The 19,831-nt window shown below is 40.7% G+C and overlaps 1 protein-coding gene across 5 annotated transcripts in view; it reads left to right on the forward strand.

The window, feature by feature from the left end:
• The first annotated feature begins 454 nt into the window (after positions 1–454).
• NYAP2 (neuronal tyrosine-phosphorylated phosphoinositide-3-kinase adaptor 2) overlaps positions 455–19,831 on the forward strand; it is a 149,255-nt gene continuing 129,878 nt past the window's right edge. For 3 of the 5 annotated variants that reach the window (XM_076340897.1, XM_076340894.1, XM_076340898.1), the window contains exons 1-2: positions 455–1,743; positions 8,369–8,611. In XM_076340897.1, coding sequence (XP_076197012.1) covers positions 8,406–8,611 — 206 coding nt within the window. In that variant the 5' untranslated portion in view covers positions 455–1,743; positions 8,369–8,405. Of the gene's footprint in view, positions 1,744–8,368; positions 8,612–13,110; positions 13,366–19,831 lie in introns of those variants that run through there. The other 2 variants (XM_076340895.1, XM_076340899.1) reach the window with 2 other exon arrangements.

Below are 19,831 nucleotides of genomic sequence, written 5' to 3' on the forward strand. Positions count from 1 at the left end.
TTAACAATGGGGTAACGCATTCTGTGCACATTCGGACATCCCCCTCTTACTGGCTTTTGCGCGGGGAGTGAATGCTTTTGCTTTGTGTCTAGGCTGCAGGTTTGAGGGAGAAAAAGCAAAACTGCACATATTCTGCAAGGAGGAGCTATAACACAGATAGATCCAGTTCCGAAAAAAGGAAATGTTTTCTTCCAAACCATTACATTCACGAAGTCTGGATGAGCATAAAACTGTGTAGCTTCACCGTGAATGCTTTTCAAACAGAATGTGTCTTTCCAGAGGGCGCATCTCATATCAATATAAGTAAAACAGCGTAAATGTCGCACTCGTTCTGTCCGAGTAGCATAGTTTTGTTCTCGTGCAATGGGAGCAGGTGGTGGGAGGTTGTTTTGATGAGGTTAAGAAGCTCCTCCCCTCTTTCCCCAAGCAGCGGTCTAATCTGCGTCAGCAGTAATTGTGTGCCTTGCACTGCTTTTCAGTGAGGGTGAGTGCAAAAGATACATCAATTTGAGGTATCAAACCGAGGCTTAGATGTTCCTTTTAAGTGGCTGCTCATTTCCTTGAGCCATAACATGGGCTAAAGGTTAACTTACACATTCTCCGTGGAAGAACAGTTTCTTTTTTGGGAAGGGAGACGGAGGGGGGAAGGGTGTTGTTTCATATCCTTTCCTACCTATAGACTAAATGTGATGTACAGTGCTGTTCATGCAGATTTTTTTTTTCCACTGGATTATTTGCTAATCAGACTTCAGTGCAGTGGAGATAAGCGAGAGACTGTTGCCTAGCTAGGAGGCTCTGCCCAGCGCCCGAGCCCCTGGAGCTGAGGACCGAAGCCGCTGCCGCTCTCCGGCTCCCGGCGAGTCTCCGCTCCCGTCTTCTCGCCCCCTTCCCATGGGCCTGGCGCGGGGGAGCTGTCCGAGGTGCTAGGATGCTGGCTGCGCGGGGGGTCAGGGCAGCCGGATTGCAGCAGGAGAGGAGCCCCACAGTCCTGCTGGCACCCGAAGGTAGGCTTGCTCTTTGTTTGAGAATCCCTGATTAATCAACGGCAGCATCAACGGACTAAGGCAGCTGGAGAGAGCAAGCCTGCCTGTAGTCACGGGGGAGAGAGACGATGCCACAAGCTAGACTGCCTCAGACCTTCTGTATCTAAGTGGCAATGAGAGAGCGAGCGTCTTTCCTGCTGCAAGAAGCCATTTGGATAGGATGTTTTCGATTCCTTATATTCCTTTCTTTTTGTCTCCACAGAACATATTCAAATGAGGCACCTTAGAAATCTCTGTGTTAGTGCATATGGTGGTGCTGTAATCTATGTTGTAAAGTGGGTAGAAATCATCCAGTTTCTTCTCTGCTGGACCTCAAAGCAGGGTGTTGTTTATACCCTCCCATTATCTGTACCCTCTCTTCTCTGAACGTGGATTTAAAGAAGCAAGCACCTGTCTTCTCTTGCTACTGCATTTTTTAAAAGCCAAACTTTCCATGCCATTTTAATCGTATGTTAAGAAGATCTGTAACGTAACACACTGACTTATAGTGATGTCGAATTCTACAATCTGGGCAATTTTGCCAACAAGATTTAATGCACTTTAACTGAAGAAAAAAAAACTGAGCCTAACTGCAAATCTGTTTCTTATGGTGCTGAAATATCCCTTCCGACTGCACTGAGATAACCACAGGAAAGGGCTTTTACAGGCAAAAGTCACCTTTGATTATTGCACTTAGCAGTCCCCGTGGACTTAAATTTTGGTACGTACATATTTTAATACATTATATGAGCATGCTACTAAAATATGGTGCTAATTAGAATGAAAAGAATAATATTACAAAATGAAATATTGGGTAGTCAGAATGCATAATGATGAAGTTGCATGTATTTTTAGGAGGTATTAATCAAGCCATTGCTAAACTAAAAGCTGAAGTATATTTGACTGGTTTTTGTGTACTTCACATGTTGATTGTGCTTGTAATAGAGACATTTTGCAGCTGGATTTTTTTTGTTCGTAAAAAGCATTGTTAAATAATTAAAAACATTCTTTGCTATTTTCTGATTGATTAATTGAAATAATTTCTAACATCTATGTTAGTTACTTATCAGACCTGCTGCACCATTAATATTTTACAGCTTCTTTACAACGTGATGCTGGTGGTAGTGAAATCTCCATTTCATTTTCTTAAGGAGGAGGAAAAAAAAAATACATCCATCAGCAAGAAGCTCATTCTTTCTCTTGACTTCAAATGCACTCCTGTTTGCATACAGAATGTGTGTGTGTATGTCTGTGTGTTGTGTGGTTTTATTTCTTCTTGTTCATAGGTCTTCCGCATAATATTGGGATGATAAAATGTCATAATTGCACTTAAGTGCTGGCCATTCTGAATCTAGATCTGTAATTGTCCAACATCCCTGTGGTTAGGAGGAAGCGTTATTTTCCTCAGGGGATAAAAGTGATAAAAGTGTTTCTGTATTGCAAAGTAAACAGCTCTTTACATTCTGGAGTCAAAGAGAAGTCATTGTTAGCAAAGACCTTTTCCCTTTTCAAAAGGCACTAGCAAGGGAGCCAAAATTCAAGGCTCGGGGTATTTTTTTCAGTTCTTAAAACTACAGGGAGCATAACTTCCCCTATGAAGGGTGGGACGTCTATAAAAATGGACTATTTCTTTAAACCCGTGCAGTTGCATTCTCATTCTACTGAAGGAGCCACTTTTAACCTCTTTAAGTGAAGGGCTTAGCACTACTTAGCTTCAGTGATTTCACCCAGGTGCTAGAGCTCATGCTGTGCAGTATAGTGAGGACAAGGTATATAATCTGTAATCCCAGTCAAAATTCAAAGTATATTTTGTACTTCCAAATGAGCGTAGTGGTTCTTTTTCTCTAAATATCTGCATAAAAAGTTGTCAAATGATCTATAGTAGGAAACTTGCAATGTATTTCAGAAGGTCTTTCCTCTTTTGACATTAGAATTTAATGCATCACTGTGTGTGAAAACAGTAATGCTAGCTCACTGTTAAGAATGAGCAGGGAATGCAACTCTAAAAAGCATGTCTTAGCAATTTGTCTTATGTTCAACTGTTTGGATATTTCAAAGCTCACTTGGTATAAGGCACAGTTATGATAAGAGACAGAGTTCTGCAAAGTAGTCTCTAGTATATTTTTCCATCACTGAATCTTTCCTGCTTGCAGTGAAAGTATTCTTTGTACACCAAATACCATTAGGTCCTTATTAGTGCTGCTGTGGTCAGCACTTTGTGCAAATTGGATATGGCTGGCCTGTCTACTTTGCCCTGACTGCCTTGCAAGCAACTAGAATGCAAGAGCTCAAACTCGAGGGTTGAATGGCTGATTAGCATCCTTGACTTGTGCGGAATCCTTCTGATATACTGAATTTAGTGGAGGGAAGTGACAGGTAATGTGGAAGCAGATGTGCTCTCAAAGAGAGGAGGCAGTATTTGGAAGGGAGACAGACAGGACTGGAGAGGTGTGCAGACCTTTATAAATTAGGGGTTGGACTCAGGACTTTGGGCAACCCCGCTCTTGTGTTTCCAGGCTCTGTTCTCCTATGTTAAAATAAAAATAAAAAAAATCCCTCTGGTTTGGAAGAAGGCAATCAGTGCCTTTGTCATTCAAAAAGCTCCTTCAGTTTAATGTCAGCATTGCCAATTTTCAATGCAGCACAGCTGCAGCTTATGGCTGTCAAGCATGCTGAAAAGCAACTGATATTTTGGGGATCCTCATGTGAATAAGAGAACTGCATGTCTGAATATTAACGTATAGCGCTGCTTTGATACTGTGATATTGGGTCGATTACTTCTCATATACTGAATTAAATATTTTTGCACACTGATCGTATGAAAAGGAGGTGGGTTTGGGTTTGACCAAGAATGCTGTATGTTTTGGCATCAGAGCAAATAGTTAAATCGGAAGTAAGGTATGCAACAGCCTTGTGAAGCACAAGGCATTATTCTCACATAGAAATTGTGTCTGAATCAATACAAAGATCTTTAATTACATAAATATTTCTAGGCAAATCAGTAAGGGGACTGCTTGCTCTTGCCAGTAAACCAGATACACTGGCAGGGAAGAAAAAAAAAAAAGATCTTGCTTGCTTTACTCCTCCCATGCTGACAGCTGATTGCATGGGCCACGACAGCGCGAGCTGCTCTGTGCTCCTCTGCCAATGTCCCTCTGATCTGGGGATACCTGGAGGGGCAGGTGCCAGTGAGCATGAATGATTTTATTTTATTTTTTCCTTTCCCCTCAAGGAGGTTTCACATAGTGTTAGTTTGACCTTTAAGAGGCAAAGTGAACATGTTGGAGAACCCCTTCTTTGTGTCCTTGCACTCAGTTGAATTTCCAAAAATGTTCGCGTTCAGTGAACACTTGCAACAAAGTTCCTCCAATCAATTTCTGTTGACTTCTCAGTATGTTGGCTTCAATAGCTGAAATCCAGGGCTCTTCTTCCTCCCTGCTGCCTCCTTCTGTTCCTCCACAATGAGGAGGGGAAGAGAAAGGAGTGTCAAAAGAATTTCCCAAACAGAGCAAATCCAGTTACAATTTTCCAGGGCCGCTTGGTTTCAGAAAACAAAACACACTGAAAACAATTTGATTGCAAATACACAGGTGACTCTGTATGGCCCTTGTTACCAGCTAACAAAATACCTGACCACAGTGTGCATGTTAGGGGTACCAAAATGGTGGTGCCTCACCTACAGCTTACATTACTTATTTAACAACTTGCATTTGCATATTTTTAATCAAATATAAATGTACTCAAACAGAACACTTGCTTGTACTTGATCTGCCCTGGCAGATGGTTAGGAATTGCTCACTGCCTGAGTTTACCAGTCAGCAGAACCTTTGATCAAGGGTCGATTGGTGCTGTCCACACATTTTCCAAGGAGGGTGACGAGCAAGCAGTGCATGGGACTCGATGGGCCACATGTATTGGTTGCAGCCTATTGCAGTAATAAGGCACATTTATTAAGGTAACATAGCATCTCTGAAGTGGCTGTAATAGCTGTAAATAAAATCGGTCCTAGTGTGCTGTACGAGGAATACTAATACTGCAAAGATGTTTATGGTAATTAGTTAAGCTTTTTCCCCAGCTGTTTGCATTTTTATTCCCTGTTTAAGTGTAGCATGCACAACTGTCCAATATTAGTAAATGCAATGAGCCTGTAAAATACTACGCGTGCAGGAGATACACGGGTTTTGATCCAGAAAATGCTTGCTACTTGTATAGATGCTTTTCAGAGTTAGTGCTGTAAGAGCTGATTCAAGGTTTTGAGATATCTGGGAGTCCCCCAACCCCCTCCAGCAGGAGTACCCCAAACTGAATTTGATGTCAAGAACATAGAAGCATCAACAGTCACAGGAGGAGTTCAGTAGCTACAGTTGCTCAGTACTGTTGCAGGATTGGACCCCTCTTAGGACAAAGAATATATTTTGATCTATTTATTAAATATTGTGTAAATTTTTATCAGTCTGCATGGGTTTAGTAATGGAAAACATCAGTGATAAACCAGTATCTAAAGTATCTGGTCAGTGTGTGCAGCAGAATAAAGGCTTCTTATTTCAGTCTTTTTGCAATTGGAATGACTTTATTCTCTCATATGAAAAATAAATATCATAATAAAAGGAGATTCAGCATATCCTTAGGTGTCAGCTCATTTTTGACCTCCAAAAAGAAAGGGAAACAATGAGGAAAAATAATGCAGTATTGTTGTCATAAAAGAGAATGTGAAGCAGCTCAAGTTCTATATGTCTTGGGGGAAAAATGGATCAGAACTGCAGTTATTGAAAGCCTGCTGAAGTTATCTTCAGTATAAAAATTCATATTTCAGGAGTAAAATCTGGTCACTGGAGAACTCAATGGCAAAACTGCCATTAAGATAGCTAGGGTGGGGTTTCTCTGTTGTACAGGTTTATCTGAATTTAATGCAACATATGCAGAAACTAGGCTTTACTAGAAGTCCAAAAAGGAAAACAGTGAAACAGCCATCTACTGGGGAAATGGCCCGGACTTTAACCATCAAAAAGCAGATACCATTTGAGAAGTTTGGAGACAGTGGAGTTCGAGCTGTCTATGCTGTTTGCATTGTTTTTAATCAGGTAGGCTTCATGCTGTAGACAGACTCCCAGGAAGGGGCTATGGTATCTGGACTTACTTTTCTTAATCAGAAAGGTTAGGAATTGGTCTAAAACGATGTCTACTGAAGCACCAGTAACATTGGTAGAGTCTGTTTAGCTCATTGTCAGCTTCCCAATTCACTCCTTTGCAGATACTGTGCTACTTAATTATATAGAATGGCTCAATGCATATGCCAGTGCGGTGGAGTTCTAGCTGCTTCTAGTGTGGAAGTGCGTGCATGCACGCTGGGCTGCACTAAGGCCTCCTCCACTGGTTTTACCCTGCAGGGCTTAGTAGGAGATACCTGTACCCACGCCTGAAAATACTTTAAGATCAATTTAGTGACCCTGAACATCAGCCTTACACTCACACTCAGGCTTAGTTGATAGAAAAGGTTGCCTTGGGAGGTGGAAGAGGTGATAGGTGCAGACCCTTTGCATCCCCTGAATATTCATGATTTTAAGTCAGGCTACCATTGTACAGAAATAATTTTGATATAGAGACACAGAGAACAAGGGGAAAAAAATTACTGGTGTGCTTTTTAAGTATTAACTGCCTGAAACCAGCTGCTTGTTGCCATTACCACTTCAAGTGATCAAAAATGGGGAAAAAAAAAATAAAGGGTGGAAAAATATTTCTCTCTCTTCTTTTCATCCCTCGCAGATTGCTTACTCCATGGATGTAAAAGCATTTTGTTCTCATGTTCAGGGCTGTGCCTGAAGGCCCAGAGTGGATTGCTAGAATCTATAAGAACTTTTAATTTATTTATTTATTTATTAGAATCAGTGCCTACCCTGATCAGAGTTTTGCTTGTCCAGCAGTGTAATAAAGATGAGAAATATGGCAGTATTTAGGAAATGGAGGAAAGATTTTTGTTGCTGATTACACGGGGACTCTGCCCCTAAAATCTGTGTGCAGGTGGGATGCTCGTTGCCTATTCAATAAGATCACTTCTAGCTGCAGCGCTGGCATGGTTCTCAGGCTGATTCTGAGAAGTCACACCATCCTTCTTCAGGGAAGGGAGGATCTTCTAGTAGTGAAGAAGCAAACATGCCTTAGAGAGCTGAGTTCAGCTGCCAGGTCTGCCAGTGTGTCACTCAGTCACTCTCTGCATCGACTCCTCGTTTGTAAGATGAGGACCCCCCTCACGGGGCTGTGTGAGGATAATGCCACTCGAGATCGTAATGTCTCAAAACCTTACAGTAATCAGTATTTAAAATAAGAAGATGGCACAATTCTGTTTTATTAAAGTCCTATTTTACTTGTTTAATAAGTAGTTAATCCAGTTGTATAGAATTTAGATGGCCAGTATATTTCTTGAAATTATACCTTGCCTTTAGTCACCTGTAGTGTTTACTGATGTGTCCATACACCAGAGTTCTCACGACTCCCAGGGTGTCTGCTGCTGAGTGGAAAACCTTTGGGGCCTTTCTGAGAGCTTTTAGGCTGCCTGCCACGGAGCCAGGAGTGACCTAGGGATCTAAGCGTGTCTGTGCTCCATGCTGCTTAGCTGGAGGTGCTGTAAACCCAAGCGTCTGTCATACCTGTGGAAGAAATACAGAAGCTTGGAGAATTCAAGGGCTTTAGAGTTCTGAAGGTCCCAGCTTAGCTGGGATTTCTTGTCTGTTCTTGGAGCTTCAAGCTAACAAGCTGTTGGGCAACAGATGACCAGGGCTTATGGGCTCATATCTATGTTAGTAAGAAATATAGGAAACTATTTCACAATATTTCTTTCCAGATTTTGAATGTGAAGAAAATTTTGAACTCTTTTGTTCCAAAAAATGGAACAGTGTTTTCCACCTGAACTTTGGAATATCCTGCAGAATAGGAATTTTGTCTGGTGATCTGCTCTGGTGCAACTTTATCTAAACTGCAAAAAGGACCTGTTGTCCTGGGATGGAAGCTTTTTCAGTCCAATTCAAACTGAGACTCAGGGAGGTCAGTGTTGTTGCAACTGCAGGGTATTAGGAAAAGGGAAGGGGTGGGAGAAAACCTTTTTGGGATTTGAACAACGTATAACTGGGTGGATCTGCATCGCTTGAAAGAAGAGACTCTTGGGTTTTATCTCCTCTTGTCTCGAGTAATGTTGTTCTGTGTACTGAATTGCTTTATTATCCTTTAGACAGGGGAAAGTCTAAAAAATTGTCTCTTACAGAGATGTTAATTACAATTGACACAATCTCGCTGTCATAAACCATAAGCTGTTTTCCCACTGATTAAGGTATTATGTGTTTTTCAACCTGCAGGAAACGTTGCTTTCCTTTGTTCATTATCTCCTGCAAGATGATGAGTTCTAATCAGGAGGAGGTCACTTTGGGCGCTTTTCTCCAGTATATTGAAGATATGGGGATGAAGGCCTATGATGGCTTGGTTATACAGAATGCATCAGACATTGCTCGAGAGAATGATCGCATGAGGAATGAAACAAACCTGGCTTACTTGAAAGAAAAGAGTGAAAAACGCCGAAAACAAGAAGAAGCAATAAAACGGTAAATATTTTGATAAAAAGATGAGTGGTCTGGCAGAGTGAATGAACAGTAAGGGGCTCGGTCTCAGATATATGGTAAATATGTGTAGACCAGTTGACTTCTAAGCAGCTTGCTGGTAAAAACAGTACAGACCATTAGCCCATGTCAGGCTGCTATCTGCACGTGGTTTACATTGATGCTGAATGGTTCTACCGCCCTCAATGGAAGAGAGTATTCCCATCCAAATGTATTCAGTTTGAGCACGTGTGACATCTCCAGAAGGTGTGATCTGTAACAAAAAGTTTAGGTGTTTGGAATAGGAGATGTAGATCTAGTGGAAAATAGGTCCTCATCCACTCAGCGCTTTTAGATGGACAGTGTGTACTTTGTGCAAAGATGCATTGGTGTGCAGATCAAATGGACTCTCCTGGAGTTGATGTTTTAAATCTGGTAAATTTTCAAAGCTCTCTAATTGCTGTCTGAAGTTCTACAAAAAAATGTCTGTTATGTATGATTTCCTCACCATTCTGCATGCTCTGAAGTCGGTAAAAATATTGCAATCGTTTAAAGGAAAATGGATCAAGCCCCTGATGGGCAAGAACCCTGTAATGGCTCTTCTTGAACAATGCCGTCGATTGTAGTTGACAGTTAATGAGAGGAGCACTCACATGACCTGGCCTCTCGTGCCAATGGATAGCAGTGAAATCTCTGCAGCCTCTTGGAGAGGAAAAGAAGGTTGGATGGGATAGATGTAAATATTTATTATATACACATTTGCGTATAAAAAAAATTGCATTTTCTTGAGGAGAGGGTCAAATTGTGTAATACAGGTAAATCATCTATCCAAATGCTAAACTCTTGCATGCAAATGGATGGCTTGAGCACAAACTGATAGGTCCTTTGAAATTTTTTTCCCCCAGTGTGAATCTTCTGTATTTCAGTTTAAGTGATTGCATTTTATGCTGTGTCTTGGATACTGTACATCCAGGTATAACAGCCATGCTGTGCTGTGAATGTTCCAGGAACACCTCGGTAGTCTGGTAATTTTGATGGGATATTTAAAGCAAAAGAACAGCGCGTAGTTTGACAGAGGAGGGAGAAAAAGCAATGTAAAGCAAAATTATGGCTGCTTTACGTTCCAGGAAGGAGAATTTTTTGGATTGTCACTAATTTGGTTGGGGGGATAAGACTAATGTGAAGTTAAGGTGAATAATGAGAGCCCGTGCAATGTGTATTTTGGTACCTTCTGGACTATTATCTTGTCAGCTCAACTTTTGGGTGATGTTTAGGGGGATTCAAACTATTGGGGAGTCAAAGGCATAGGCTACTTGTAGCAGGAGCTATACTATGCACAACTTCATGAGAGAAAATGTTTTTTCTTGCAGCAGATTAATGTAGGAAGGGTTTTTTTGTTTGTTTTGATTTATGCTGGATACGCTTTTTGTTTCATTCTTGCCATCTTTGTTTAGTGTTCATGTCTCTCTCTTGATTACTGAATAGCTACATAAACTGCAAAATTTGCAAGAGGAAAGAGTAGGGAGACCCACCTCAAAATATTTCTTAGTATGATGGACAGAGAAGTTAAGTTCTAGTTACATGAAGCAGAGGAAGAATTTGAATCTGTCTCACCCGCTATGTTAGCGCGTACAAAAGTGCTAGTCAATAAATTGCTGTTTTAAAGTAGCGAGATGAAGAGTACTTTCTCATCTTACGTTGCTGGCTCTTCCCCACTGAGGAAAATAATTAAAAAAAAAAATTGTAAATATTTTTAATTTATTGAAACGTCACTATCTGATTAATTTAGAATTGGCTGGAAAAATAACTTCCCCAGTCCTTGTGGCAACTTCTTCATTTGATGATAAGCTATGTTAAACCGTCAATGTATACAGATGTATTTAGAATATAGTCTTCAGAGTTGACAGCTAATTAGGCTGTGCTCTGGCTAACCTGTTTACATGCACTTTAGTATGTGTGACCATAAAGGTCAGTAAGTGCCAGAACAGGTTTTGTTATGAATAAGTTTCTTGGGGCATGAGAAAGTAAGTTGTGGACCTACCTGGTTCTTTATAGTCCTCTAGCCAAGCTTCTCTACCGAATTTGAATGGCGGTAACAGTATTTCCTACCTTGTGGTTGGTTGGTGTGGTTTTATTTATTGATCTTGGCAAAGTGACTTGATGAAGAGCTCTGGATAAGTGCGGATGATTTAAGGCTGAGCCAAACCATGAAATTCTTGCTCATGCGAAACTGAGATCATTGAGAACAGTGCTGTGCTCCCCAGATACATAGTCAGAAGACAAAAAGAAGATTACCAGCAGCATAGTGGGCTTATCAGAGGAACAGCATGTATATGTATGTGGATTGGAGGCATCAACATTTCTTGGATATAGTGCTCTTCTGTGGGAAACCATGTTTGTGGTGGTCCCCTCTAGTCCCTCCCCACTTGGCTTATCTCAGTAACATTGAGGGGGTCAATGATATCCATCTGAGGAAACAAAGTGGGAAAAACGCCTTAGGAAACGCTGTCCTTGAGCCTTTTTCTCTGTCTTTTTCCTGTGTAAACTTGGAGAGGGAAAACAAGATATTTGTGATCAACCCTTGATTAGGAAAACTAAAAGCAATGGCAGACTAAGGGAGAACATCTGATTTTGACTAAAGGAACCATGATATCTGAAGTCACTTAGGCTGAGTGCAATTGAGTCTGCTCCCTGTAGTAACCTCCATTCATCCAAGACCAAGTTGTCTATTGAAACACAGCAGTCAAGAAAGGTAAAGAAGGATTATTGATTTCTTTTTTGTTCTGTACTATTTTCCTTATGTCTTTACCTTCCCTTGGTGGGTATTTATATTATCCCTAATTCCTGATAGTGTGGCCTAGATAGCAAGTGGCTCACATGTGCGGTGATAACAGTGCTACCAGGCTGGAGACTACCAACAGCTGAAAACAATCTCCTTAGCAACAAGGGAGTTGTCCCCGGTGATTCACCGCAGGTAGATTCTGAGCAGGAGAGAGGGTTCCAGCAAACACTCTCCTTTTGCTTGTGGGAGTCAAAATAAAGCAGCTCTAAGTCTTTGGCACCTACTGAAAATTACCTAATAGTCTGATTATTGAATTTCTGAGAAGCTATTTGATTTTAGTGTTCGGATGGTCTCTTTTAGAAGAAAGGCTGATCATGTATATTAACAACATAGTAATAAGTAATTTATTATTTAATAAAGTGGTGGTATTCACACAAAACGCTATTTGGAAGCAGCTGTTATTTACCTAAATCATCTCATAACCATGCTGAATGACTTAAAAGTTCATTGAAATGCATTAGTCTGAGCAGTTTGGAAACAAGATCTGAAAAATGACCTAAAAGAAAGAAAAAAAAAAAAAGCGGTTTGATTGTACGTTTTGCCTTCCTAAGGCTACATTGTGTTGTGTTTCTTCAGTAGCACTGATGTACCTTCAGTGTGATTGCTATCTCATCGTGTGTGGTCCTGATACGTTAATCATGGGGAAAAATGTATAGATCTATTGTATATTGCAGGGGATAAAACACATCGTATTCAATTGGGGGAAAAAAAAAGGCAACCAGTCTTTGTCTGATCTTGCTGGGCTGAGTCAGCTGATCTGATCTGAATTTCTGACCTAATTTTAGTATCGTACTTAGCAATCATGCAGAGAAAATAAGGTTAATGTGCTGATCAGTAGCTGAGAGTGAGCCACAATAAATATGTTAGCATATATATTTTGGGCCTAATTTTTAGACCTTTTTTTCTTCCATCTTTTATTCGTCTGGTCTCACTACTTGATCATTCACTACTTGTCCGTTCAGGCGGCCGCGTCCAGACCGAGAGAACATGCTGGCGTATTGCCCACAGAGCTTATAAATTGCAAATAAAGTTATGAAGCAGTATCATTTTGACTGGCAATAAAGTTGCAGTACTGCGAGATGTACATTTGCCATGATACAATATCTGCCGTAGGCAGCGTTTCTGGGAACAGAAGGTAGATTTGCCTCAGCTGCTGTTGGTGCCAGGGAAAAGGTGAGTATTTTGAGTTTACATAGGGCATCTGTTAGAATGAGCAGTTGCTTTCTGACTCATCCATAACTGAAATACATATATTTAGATACTTTATTATACATAGTCTTGTGTGGATACTTCACCAGTGGTTTTTTTTTTTTTGATTGTATAAATACAAAATCTTGGTAAGAAACAAATGATGAACCTTCCTCCTCCTCCTCTGAAGGCTGAGGCATGTTGCATTAATCATAGGGAGTGGCTGGGGTTGTACGCTTTCATGGGAGATGTATGCTTTCAAAGTTTTGGCTTCTTTAGGCTTTGGCAAGTTTTTAGGCGTTGTTTAAGCTACTGCTTCTGTCGGGGATGTCGTCTTTTTGATTTGTAACACTATGAAGATGTGACTGCTCTGGTGTAAAGCTGATGGTGTCAGTGGGCATGAATTTCTACCTGCCAAATCCTGGACTTAGCCATCAAAATATTTACTTCTACTTCTAATGGTTTCCCTTACTTGTAGCTCATTCCCAGCACCTAAATGGCTCTGTGGAAAGCCTTGTTTCTGCTTGTTGAGGGAAGTATCCAGACAGATGCTGTCGAGAGGAGGAGCTTTTAGGAGCACTGTTCTGTGCTAAAGCTAGCAGAAATGGGCCAGCCAGCCAGTGGCAGAGTTAAGCTCTTGTAATAAAGAAGGAATTGTAATGAACAGCTGTCATCCTAACCTCTCCTTCCTTTGGCAAATCAAATATTGAAGACTAACCCATCGGCAACAGTAAGATCATATTTTTCTCTTTCTCTTTTTTTTTTTTTAAGGTTGTGGAAGTAGTTGAATTCAGGTATTATCTGTCTGTAGTTTGCTGTAGTTTCTGTCCTTAGGTTCCTTCGTAAACAAGACGTAAGTTTTGTGTCCTTCAGCTAAAAGTTCAGTGTTATCAATCGTGGGCGACAGCAAGCAAATATAAAAATATTTCTATGCATGGGATTATTCACTGCCAAAAGCTCTGTTCAGCTAAGAAAATGTGTGTAATCTTAGAGTATATGGACATGCTGAGGTGTTTCTACCAAAAGATTTCTACCAGAATCAAAATTACCTAAGTAAAATAATTTCATTATGAATTTACTGTTTACAATAATGTCTTGAAATCAGAAAAATACTTTAGGTGAAAGAATGTTTAAAGTACTGTTTCTTCTTTTTCTGAACATTTGTCTGTAGTTGAAATTTTGTGTAGTGAACTACAAACTTCTAAATTTGCAGGAATACTTATGCTTACTAGATTACAATATGCTTACAGCCGGACCTCAAGAAAAATGTGAGGGAAGTGCAATAAATATTTTGGACCATGGCGAGGGGCTCGGCTGAAATACCTGCAAGCACATCATTGAGATGTTACAAATTACAGGCTTGTGAACTTGTTGTTATTGGTTAAGTGTGTCAGTGTGGGCTTTTTGTGTTTTTTTTGGTGGTGGTTTGTTTGTTTGTTTGTTTTTTAATTCAAATCTAAGTTCACTCGGTGAATGTGATTTTTGGATATGAGGTCAGTGGTATGTGCTCCTTTAATCAAAGGGTATGTGTTATGAGGAAGCTTAACTGTGGCACAGGTTGTTTTCCTTATCTTCCTCTTGGACATGTTGAATGCTTATTTCATCCCAGATTAAATTATTGCTGTGATACCACCTTTATGGTGGAAGTGGCCGATGAGGTATGATAGAGACTAATTTTAGTATGATTTCAAAACCTTTTTCTCATGAAAATATCATAGGGTCTTTTTTGAAGTTGGGTTGACGTAGAAGGGGTAGCATTGATAGTTGTTTGGGTTTTTTTTTTCCACGAGGAGTACGTAAAATGGTTGTGCAGTCAGTGACCTCCAAATGTATTTTTGTTGCATTTATAAGTAAACAGATGTGATGATCTAGCCAACAAATCCTCCCTTCCAAATGCTCATATCCATATGGCCGCCTGTATTATTGCCACACAAAATAAACAACAGAAACAATGCAAACTATATTATATTGCTGTTGCTGTTATTCTGAGAAGTTTTATTTTAGGACAGTCATGCAACAAATGTCATTGAAAATTTACCATAGAGACTGATAGTCTGCTTGGTAATCCCAAGTACCAAGGAAATAAAGCAGAAATCTATCAGTTTGGTATCTAAATCTTGATGTTGTTTTCAATAAATCTTCCATGATTTTAGGGCTCCTGCCTACAACTGTTACTCTTTTTTGGGGAAGCTGTATGATCTCTTCCCCTTCATCATTCCACAAATTGCTCAGACGTATACTGGCCCACCATGTAAGTGGATGCATTTTTGCTCAGGATTCATTTGCTGTATTTAAAAGCGTAGTTGGAAGTGGGGGGTCATAGACAGCCCAGAGGACTTCTAAATGTGTTACAGACCCTTTTCCTTCTTCTTGTAAAAATCCAGTCTAAGTGGCTCCATGCTATTGGTATTCGCAGGCTGTCTGACCACCTGTGTAAATGAGTGAACTGGCCTTGCTCCAGTTCCATTTGGGCGCGTGTTCGCGTGCAACCTGCAGGCTGGTGCCTCCTCGGCAGACTGAGTCATTCTGGAGGAGGTCTGTTGTACCACTGGGAGACAGTCCTTGACATACCATCGCTGAAAGATGCTGGGGGGTGCATGGATCTTAATGTCCAGTTTTTAGTCATTCGTTCACATTCCACTTTTATTTCTAGGGTTTTTTTCCTCACTATCTCTTTATTACTCTTTAACTATAGGATGTGAGATTGTAATTTTAACCTGGTAGTTAAAATTATCCAGCACTGCCTCTAACCAAAAAGCCCCCCTTAGCAAGACGGAGATGCATGTAGAGCTGTGGGGAAGTAGGTAATTTGCACAACCCTCTAGGGTTCTGGTGGTGCTGCTATTTCTAGTCAAAGGTTTGCATTTGCTTGGAAAATATCTTCAAGTATATTATGAAATTGCAGAAATAAATAAAAACTGGTTTTGTGAAGACTGGATTCAAAAAAAGGGAGACTGTTTTGAAGCATGCCCAGTTAGAGTCTTTATAACTAATCTAGGTTGGACTTCGTTAATGGGGAAATACATTCAGTAAAACAGCACAATTAATATGCCATGTAACATTAATAAAGTCTTGCTGAGGACTGCTGGCAAAATTGAAGCATTGATCTGTTCTGGTTCAAGGCTTCCAGTAACCAAAAGTACTCCATGCTGAAGTTCACCGAGACCTGACAAATGTTGTAATTGCCTGTGACCTGAACTAAGAACTCATGTTACAGCCTGAAGGACAGATACTTGTACAGAAGACGTGCAGAAAGTAGTCTCATGACCCATAAGTAGCAAAACTGCAGCTAGCCACACTCCTACACGTGCACACATGCAGGTTCAGCCATGTGCACTTTGGAAATTCTGCCAAAACTGTCTGTAATAAACACTGGGAACATGCAGCACCGGTCTGAGAACCCAGCAGAACTGAAGGTCTGTGCTAGCATTGGAATAATATGAGTGAATCTTTCTGTGCCTTCAGGAAAATCCGTTGTTTAACAATACCTGTTCATAAAGTTGAAGAAAACCAAATATGTTCTTTGAGCGAAACAGCTCAGTGCGTTGCTCTTTCCAGGGCCATAAATCACAGCTGTATTTTGCCATCATTCATAATAATAAAGATTACTTCATGCCCCACCCAGCTGGCAGGCGTTTGTTCCCTTCGCATGGTCTCCTTCTCAGCACCTCTCTGATGGGCTACGCATGCTTTTATTTATTTATTTATCTTCCTCCACAGGAAAGCACAACCATAGTATGGTGCTTGAAAATTTAATCAGGATGTTTATTTTCTTAGCCTAAAAAAAAAAGCCTGCTCTTGGGTGTACCCCTGAAAGCAGAGAATGTCAGCACAGACCACCTCTGCAACAGAAGCATCTGGTGATGGGCATCTTGTTGCCGAGTTATGCTAGATCAGTGGCTAAAATTTGTATGAAAACAGGAATGTGCATGTGCACTGATTAGATTTTTAAGCAATTGGATTAAAATGGGAGTAAGGAGAGATTAGTGAAGAAATGGATTGCAGAGACATTACTAGCTGTGGGTTTTATAGTTAATTTGAGACTCCTTTTACTTTTCCTTCTGGCTTTCCCCTCTAATTTGACTTGTAATGCTATGTGAAGTCAGTTTAAAAATATTTAAAAAAAACCCCACCACCACCAAAATCAACCAACCAAACAAAAAAAAAAAACCACCGTGTGGAGTATGTCCTCAGCCCAGGGCCTTCATCAACAATATAGAGCCAGCAGCCGTCTCCTGTGCTGAGAGGCCGTGGTGGAGCTGGTGTGGGGCGGGCAGCGCTCAGCCCCCGGGAGAGCCCCGCTCAGCTGGGGGTTGGCAGTGCCGGTGCGCTGCTGGGGGCGAACGCTGCAGCTCCCCATGCGAGCTGCCTGCGAATGAGCAAGTGAGCTGGTTTGGTCCCACAGAAGGCAGTTATAAGTGGAATTGTTTTTTGTTTTATTTTTTATTGCACGGTACCCAAGGACCCCAAATGGAAATTAGATTCCTCTGAAACACTAACCCAGTGCACGCACGCAGCACAAAGACAGCTCACGGCATGAGCTGAAATTGTACCCAACAGGTGACTAAAGGGACAGCTGAAGAGTTAGGGGACTGCTCATTTCCTTCCCTATATTAGTACAGCAAAGAATAAACTGAAGTGTATCCCCAGTGGTTGCGATGAATTACATCCAGCAGTACTCTCTGAAAGCTAGAGAGAAACAAATGCTTCCAATAGACTCCGGCAGATGCTTCTGGAACGTGTCAAGATTGAGAGGGCCACAGCCAGCTAAAACCCACAGAAATATTCCTGCCAACAAGTGTGTTGCTTGACAAAATAGTAACATTTTAAAAGATCAAAAAGGAGAGTAACTGTAGGGTTTACCATAAATTAATAAGATTTACCTGAGTCTAATCCATTTCTCCTTTTGGTGGATTATATAGGGCGTATCTCACCAGTAGATCCTCTGCTAGCTGAGGGCACTTTAGTTATTAAGTTGAGATCACATGTTAGGAGCCATTAAGTGAATTGCTTTGTACAGCCTTTCCCTGAATGCTAGGGCAAATGCAGTATTTCATACCCTTAGCTAATTTCATGCTGTAATTTAATTTCTGAAACATACTTTTAATTGAATCTTTAAAGACAAAAGGCAACTGCTGAGTCCTTTAGTATTGCAAAAGAGATTGTTTAAAAATGTAGCCCATCTAGAGAATAATCTTCTATAATTAAACATAAAGTTTGTTTTGCTTCTCTCCGTGTAGCTATGGAGAAGCCAATTCCTGCTGCCTGCAGAAAGCTCAGGGCTGAAAGAGAGGTATTGGGGAATGCGAGAAGTTATCTTACGCTCAGCTTTGTAACTCTGACATGAGACAATCCTGCAGCCCTCCACAATGTGCAAGTCTGAATATGTAAACAAAGAGAGGCTAATTAAAAAATTAGTCTGCTAACACTAAAATCACATTAGTAGGAGCTCTGACTAGTGATCTCATTTTTCTAATTTTTGGTAATGAGATGAACTTGAGAGAGATGTCAGCAATTTTTTTAATAAACAAAACCGAGTAGCACAACAGAATCGGTTATTTGCATCTTGAAATTGCATCCAGTATTTCAGTGGTTAGATTTTGATATTCATCTTCCATAAGCAGAGAGATTCAAGGTAGTTTCAGTAAAAATCCATATAATCTATTATGCAATTTTGTTATGGGAGAAACATCTTGACTGGATCAGTAGTGATGCAGGTCTTCAGTTTTATGGACATCCGATTAAAAATAATAACAATCAATGCTAAATGCAGCCCACTCTAATGGAGAGGAAATCCCACGGCATCGCTTTGTGTTTTAGTATTCCGATTCCTTTAAATCGGCAAGTGATTTGCAATGGAGATTTTTCCTTTTATTGCTATTGGAGAAAACCCTATGATACACAGTGGAAGTGAGCTGTGTGTGGGGACATGAAGAATGTAAGTGGAGTAAGAAGCATAAGGTTAAAAAAGAGAAGGATCTGAAATTAACCCATGAAGGCCCAACACAATATCTTCTAATAAAGGGAAAGAACAAAAGCAACATCTTGGTCTTTACGTGCTGGGAGAGCTCTGCGCTTCCAGATGCCCTGAGTTGGTGGTAATTACAGGCATGAATGGTGCTGTAGGTTTCGAGCCCAGCCCCGTGTAAGTGATGGAAGAGTTTGGAAGCCAGTGTAGGGGCGGGGGGAATCCATTTGGCTTTAACTCAAATTTAATTTTTATTTGGTTTTCTTGCTGGGAGGAAACACTGAGAGGATCAATTGTCTTTTCAATACAGGTTATCTCTCTTCAAGCACGTCTACGAAAAGCATGGAGACAAAGGGCTAACTTTCATTAAAAATTCCAATTGCATTGAGGTCTGCCTGCTTTTACGTAATTGCTCGGAGGCTCGGGCACTCACTCTTCATGGTCAGGCTCCTTGTAATTTTTTGCTTCAAGGTTGTTTGTTCTGTAGTATCAGAAATTATTTCAGGACTTGGATATCTTTTCTCTTGGAGCAGTACCACGCATGAAAATCACCTGAACACGTATTAAACGCTGAAGATCAAGGTATGCCAAAGGTCTTTGGGCATTTCATGGTAGATCCTGGCACCATAGAGAGGTTCCTAAAAGGGCGGGAATGGTGTGCCTCGCTGGAACTGACCTCAGTCAGGTAAAACAGTCCTACGGCTGCCCCTACAGGAACGGAGTCATCTCTATAAACCTGGCTTTGGGTTGCAAGTAGCTCCAGCCGTATCCTCTAACTGTGTTAGGAACGGCAGCCCGTATGATGCAGGTCTTCATCAGCCTGTTGTATTAGTGAGCTGCTTAATTTTGGTACCAGATGTTAAAACTCTGATGGTATGTTTTCTACCTCAGTGTCAGGAACATCTTTCACAGGAATCTCTCGTGCTGACTGTCAGCCTGTGGATTACCACATAAAAAAAGCAATGACTGGATTTTAGAGTTGGTTCGACATGGTTTTTTGTTATTTCACTGGAACAGTTGTCCCCCGTTCCTCTCTCTAGGAGTTATATCTGTGTTTTTAGGGCTAAAGCAGAAATACAATTTTCTGTGTGTTTAAATGGAAAAGTATACTGAAATTCATGTACTGCAACACATGCCAAATATACAGCTGCTTTCAAAGACTGAACTGATAGTGTTTGTGTTACATGGCTGTTGTTTTGAGATTAAAAGTTTTTAATCAGCATATCAC

Source organism: Aptenodytes patagonicus, chromosome 6, assembly GCF_965638725.1.
Source record: "Aptenodytes patagonicus chromosome 6, bAptPat1.pri.cur, whole genome shotgun sequence".
Taxonomy (NCBI): Eukaryota; Metazoa; Chordata; class Aves; order Sphenisciformes; family Spheniscidae; genus Aptenodytes; species Aptenodytes patagonicus.